Source organism: Rhinoraja longicauda, chromosome 35 (genome assembly GCF_053455715.1).
Source record: "Rhinoraja longicauda isolate Sanriku21f chromosome 35, sRhiLon1.1, whole genome shotgun sequence".
Lineage (NCBI taxonomy): Eukaryota > Metazoa > Chordata > Chondrichthyes > Rajiformes > Arhynchobatidae > Rhinoraja > Rhinoraja longicauda.
In genome coordinates, this window is record NC_135987.1 from 22660296 (window position 1) to 22666295 (window position 6000).

At 46.2% G+C, this 6000-nt stretch overlaps 1 protein-coding gene across 2 annotated transcripts in view; it reads right to left on the reverse strand.

Annotated features, from left to right (window-relative positions):
- kat6b (K(lysine) acetyltransferase 6B) overlaps positions 1 to 4921 on the reverse strand; it is a 95964-nt gene extending 91043 nt beyond the window's left edge. For both annotated transcript variants that reach the window (XM_078428570.1, XM_078428569.1), the window contains exons 1-2: positions 4796 to 4921; positions 3326 to 4246 (exon numbers count right to left, since the gene is read on the reverse strand). In XM_078428570.1, the coding sequence (XP_078284696.1) occupies positions 3326 to 3949 (624 nt within the window). In that variant the 5' untranslated portion in view covers positions 3950 to 4246; positions 4796 to 4921. The remainder of the gene's footprint in view (positions 1 to 3325; positions 4247 to 4795) is intronic.
- Between the last annotated feature and the right edge of the window lie 1079 nt (positions 4922 to 6000).

Genomic DNA, 6000 nt, shown 5'->3' on the forward strand with positions numbered 1-6000 from the left:
CAAGACCAGCAGCATAATCAAGGACGAGTCACACCCTCGCCATTTGCTCATTCCCCCTCTCATCAGGCAAAAGGTATAGAAGTGTAAAAACGCACACCTCTAGATTCAGGGACAGTTTTTTTCCCAGCTGTTATCAGGCAACTGAATCATCCTACCACAACCAGAGAGCGGTCCTGAATTACTATCTACCCCATTTGTGACCCTCGGACTATCCTTGTTCAGACTTTGCTGGGTTTACCTTGGCTAAACTTTATTCCCTCATCATGTATCTATACTCTGTAAATGGCTCGATTGGAATCATGTATTGTCTTTCAGCTGACTGGATGGCACACAAAAGCTTTCCACTGTACCTTGGTGACAATAAACTAAACGATCCTTGGTGAATACAGACATAAAGTACTTGATTAGTACCTCACCTACATCCTCCAACTCCAAGCATAAAATGCCTCCTTTATCCTTGAGCAGTCCTACTTTCTCCCTAGTCACTCCTCTTGTTTTTAACATACGTATGAAAAGCCTCAGGATTTTCCTTAATCCAACTAGCGAATGACATTTGATGGTCCCTTCTAATCACCTCTTTTAGAGTTCTTTCCGACTCACTTTATATTCCTCATAAGCCCCATCCAATACCACCTTCTTAAACCTCATAAGCTTTCTTTTTCTTCCCGACGAAGTTTACAACTTCCTTGGGCATCCACGGTTCCCTTACTTTGCCATCCTTATCTCTCCTCCTTACTGGAAGATACTGATCCTGCACTTTGAGAAGCTGGCCTTTAAATAACTCCCACATGTCCTCTGTGGACTTACCCAACAACACTGATCGCACTGATCTCAATCTACCCTCCTTAGCTCCTGTCTAATGACATTATAATCTGCCTTGCCCCATTTAAGTACCTTCCCCCAATATCCAAACCTGTCCCTGTTCAGAACAATCTTATAACTATCCCTATTCAGAACAAACTTATAACTTGTGGAGTTATTTATTCACAAAATGCTGGAGTAACTCAGCAGGTCAGGCAGCATCTCAGGAGAGAAGGAATGGGCGACGTTTCGGGTTATGATCAGTATCCCCAAATTCTTCTTCCACTGCAACACCTGTCATCTGGCCATGCTCATTTCCCAAAACAAGATCCAGTGTGCTCCCTCTCCAAGACAGACTATCCACATACTGTGTAAGGAAACTTTCTTGGATGCACCTAAAATATGCTGCCCCATGTAATTCTCTTGTCCCGAGCAAGTCCCAGTCAATATTGGGGAAGTTGAAGTCACCCACTACAATAACCGTGTGGTTCTTACATCCTTCCGTAATCTGTCTACATATCTGATCCTCTATCTCCCGCGAGCAATTAGGTGGCTAATAATATACGTCTGAGAAATGGTCCTGACCCGAAACAACACCTAGCCAATGTTCTCCAGAGTTGCTGCCTGACACACAATTACTTCAGCACTTTTTTTGTTGTTGTTAGGTAGCTATTATGGTCACCTAGTAAAAAAGTAGAGGAAAGTAGAGAAGTTGAGAAGGGTAAACAGGAGATTGATTAAGTAAAATGTAAAAATAAGGCAGTGAAGAGGATGGGATAGCTCTCAAAAGGAATACAAAAGTTCTTCCAGAACTCATGATCACAAGAAAAGGAATGGTAAACATCAGACATCAATTTTGAAGTGTTGAGAAATTATGGCCCAGCACGTGGGTGTCGGCAGGAGTGCTGAGCAACGGAATCTTGGACGTTTTGTGGTTTATGGGGCGAGATAATGAAGGACAGCATTTGAATCCAAGTCTCAAATGACCACAGAATGGGTGAGAAGTTAAAAGCAAAAGTTGAGACGGATTTAAATGCTACTGAAGAAATGCCAAGTGTTTGAGGTGGAGAGAATAAATGTTCTTAAACAGAAATTAAAAGTGAAATACTTCAGTTTTTGCAGTCCTCATATGTTCATACATATACAATATTAAGATTTAATCAGTTCCAAATACTACAACATTACAATATAACCCAACAGTTACCACAAAGTCAGCACAATGATAATCATTTGAAATATACTTTCACCACTTTTGCCAAGATTCCTGAGTTATCTATGTGCCTCACTCAACACATCTATAGTAAACAAATGTAGATAACTAATTTGCTAATCTGCTTCCAAAATATTCCATCAATTGGCCAGTTACTGGCACAAAATGCTGATGCTATTGTTTACATGGTGGTTGCAGCACATCAAAGCTTTTTGTGCTGTAGTGTAACGAATTTCTTTTGTGGCATTTTTATGTGATCAGAAATATAAATATGTGCACCAAAAAGAGTTAGAAAGTGTTCCCAGCATTGTTCCTGCCCTTTATGCCTTAACCAAGATCACAAAGTGAAATATTTGGTAGCATACTTCACTGGTTTTGGTTGTCCTTACTGCATGCAAACCCCCAGATAACAGTGACATTTCAAAAGTAAGTAATTGGCTTTGAATTACCCTTGAGAGCCTTAAGCAATAATGCACCATTGACCAAGACACTGCAACATGCAATGAGACTAGCCCAAGAAAATGAAAGGCAAGGTCACCCTACTCTTCATTTGAGGTATCCTTAACCTTTGACCTTTAAAGGCCAGTCAAACATTTTATAATACACAAACACATCAAACAGTCATTCATAATTAGTCGCAGTTCTCTTAGGTATACAAAGGCAACCACTTCCCAAGAAGCCTGAAGTGATTAATGCATCCTCAGTACCTCAGCTGATCATTTAAAAACAATCCATTTATTAAATGCCTCTTTAGGTCTTTTCAACATGACTGAAATCGTTACATTATCATTCAGGGTTTGAACTGTGTAGTATTGAGTGGCACACTATTTGAAAGATAAACTCCCATCACCAATAATGTGGACGCAAGAAATCTGTCAAGCTTCATTCAATGTGTAGGAAAGAACTGCAGACACTGGTTTAAATCAAAGGTAGACATAAAATGCTGGAGTGTCTCAGCAGGACAGGCAGCATCTCTGGGCAGAAGAAATGGGTGAAGAAGGGCTCGACCCGAAACGTCACCCATCCCTTCTCTCCAGAGACGCTGCTTGTCCTGCTGAGATACTCTAGCATTTTGTGTCAAGCTTCATTCAATCTCATTTTATATTTTATCTGAATCATAAACAGAATACCACCAATGTTTTAGTGGGTTTGAATTCTGAGTTACTTGCTTTATCATATGTCTTACTTCAAACAGTTCCCATAATTTAACAGTTCTGTGAATCTGCCACTTCTGTAAGGACAATCCAAAACTGAGCAATGTGTTTCAAGGGAAATGATTGAGTCATTTTTCCATCTGCTCATCAGGACACCTACCTTTTCTTTTTCACGTGAAAGATGATTGACTGGTAGGAGAGATGAAGGAGAAGAATTATTGTATTTTGCTGCTCCTTTGCCTCCTGCGCTCCCATAATTCACTCTGTAAAGTGGACCATCCTTTAATATTCTCCCATTATTCACAGCACGTTTGGTGGCTAACCTCAGCCGCTGTTGAAAGGTGGAACTGCTGGTAATAGTAAACAAATCACTCTGGCTTCTCAAATATTTCTCTATGTTTTTTAGTGAGGAACCATTTGGTTCTGCCAATCCTTCAACTGCTCTCTTGATTATCTTATTCCAGTCCACGTTACATACATCAATAACATTTCTGGATGTAGTCCCTTGATTGGATTTTGAGAGATTGCAAGGCTTAACAGATGTAAAACGACCAGGTTTCTCTGGATCCTTGTACGATGAAAGCCCTTTGTTTGTAACTTTAAGTATAGTGCCATCTTTCACACTAAGTTCTAACTGTTCCAGGACTGTCTTTCTATCTAATCCATGTGAAGATGACACCGCATGACAGATTCTCTCTTCTGATGGCCTTTGCTTTTGCTTTTTCACCTTTTGGATAGCTTCAAGAATCCATTCAGTGTATAGTGGGTTTGCAAGTTTTACCATGGTTGACTCATAAGTTGCTCAATCAAGACACTTGGCAAAGTTATTCCTTATTTCTACGTTGAAGCAATTCCAAGCCATGATGCAAAAGCTCTTCTTGAGAAATTAAACAATTGACCACAGGAAACACAACATGCCACGACGCTAGGATCTGCAACATGTTTGCTAGTCAAAACAATCAATCAAAATAGCACCGAGCCCAATTAGTCACACAAGTCAGTGGATCAACACTTCTTCAGGTTCAACCAACCGGTTTTCAAAAGACTCCCAAAGGACTAGTTACGAACACGAGAAGAGATCCTGTAAAAAAACAGAAAAAACCCCGATATCAAATGCGTCTCTTGTACAAAGCGTCTAAGACAGAGACGAAGAAAGTAAAGCACACAAAACAAGCAAGTTATCCCCCCTCCCCCCATCATATCCGTGTTGTGATCGGATTGACAACCTCAAATCTCTCATGTTTACATCAGATTGTCACCACGGTAAACACACGTGCGGTGCAAGTCCCCTCGGCCTGCGGGTGTGAACGGACGGGGAGCGATGCCGGTGCCGGCCCGACCCTGACCAGCGGGGAGGAGGAGGTGTGCAGCGGCCGGGAAGCACGGCCCGCCCGCTCTATGCGAGCGGCACCCACGCTGCTTCGGGCCCCACTGACACGCAGGCCGGCCGGGCGAGCGGGCGGCCGGGAAGGAGGGCGCTGCTGGCGGCGGCCGGGCGAGGCCTCCACGGCGCATCACTCCGCCAGCGCTGCGGGCCGCCCCGCGCCCACGACCGTCCCCGACACCGAGCGCGATCGCGGCGGATCCCCGCGGACAGACGGCGATCACGAGCGACCCCCTCCCCGCGCACCTTCCCCAAGCGGGCGGGCGGGTGGACCGGGCCGGGCTGGAGCGGCAGCGGAGCGGCAGGAGGGCGGGAGCGCGGGTCCGGCGGCTGGAGCCGAGCGGCCGCCATCTTGTGCCGAGCAGCCGCGGCCGAGAGTCGCCCGCTGATTGGCCCCACGCGCCCCGCCCCCGCGCCCTGTGCCATTGGCTCCCGGGGCCGTCAGTCCGCGTGACGTCATCGGGTTATGGACGTCAATCGCGCACGCGCACGGCGGCTTGTGTCCCCACACGTGATGCCATGTGACCAGGCCCAAGGCCTTGGTTAGAGTTGTTAAACTTGTTAATGACACAAGAGGAGAAAGGAAAGGAAATGAAAGGAGGCTGTGCCGAGCCCATGAGGAGGCGATAAATGTATGTAATAAGTAGGTTAGTTAAGTGGGCAAGAATTTAGCAAGTGGATTATAGATGAGGCTCTCACTAGGGCCTCTTCTACATCCCGCAGCTCCGCTCTTGCTCCCCCCATTCGTAACAAGGACAGAATCTCCCTTGTTCTCACCTTCTACCCCACCAGCCGGCAGATCCAACAAATCATCTGCCAACATTTCCAACACCTACAACGGGACCCCACCACTGGCCACATCTTCGCATCCACTCCCCTTTCTGCGTTTCGCAGAGACCGTTCCCTCCGTAACTCCCTGGTCCACTCGTCCCTTCCTACCCAAACCACCCCATCCCCGGGCACTTTCCCCTGCAACTGCAGGAGAGGCAACACCTGTCCCTTTATCTCCCCCCTCAACTCCATCCAAGTACCCAAAGTCTTTCCAGGTGAGAGGCTCACCTGCACCTCCTCCAACCTCATCTATTGCATCCGCTGCTCCAGATGTCAACTTATTTACATCGGCGAAACCAAGCGCAGGCTCGCCGATCGTTTCGCTCAACACCTTCGATCAGCCCGCATTGACCAACCTGATCTCCCGGTGGCTGAGCACTTCAACTCCCGCTCCCACTCCCAGTCTGACCTTTCTGTCATGGGCCTCCTCCAGTGCCATAGTGAGGCCCACCGGAAACTGGAGGAACAGCACCTCATATTTCGCTTGGGCTGCTTGCAGGCCAGCGGTATGAACATTGACTTCTCCAACTTTAGATAGTTCCTCTGTCCCTCTCTTCCCGTCCCCCTTCCCAGTTCTCCCTCTATCTTCCTGTCTCCACCTATATCCTTCCTTTGTCCCG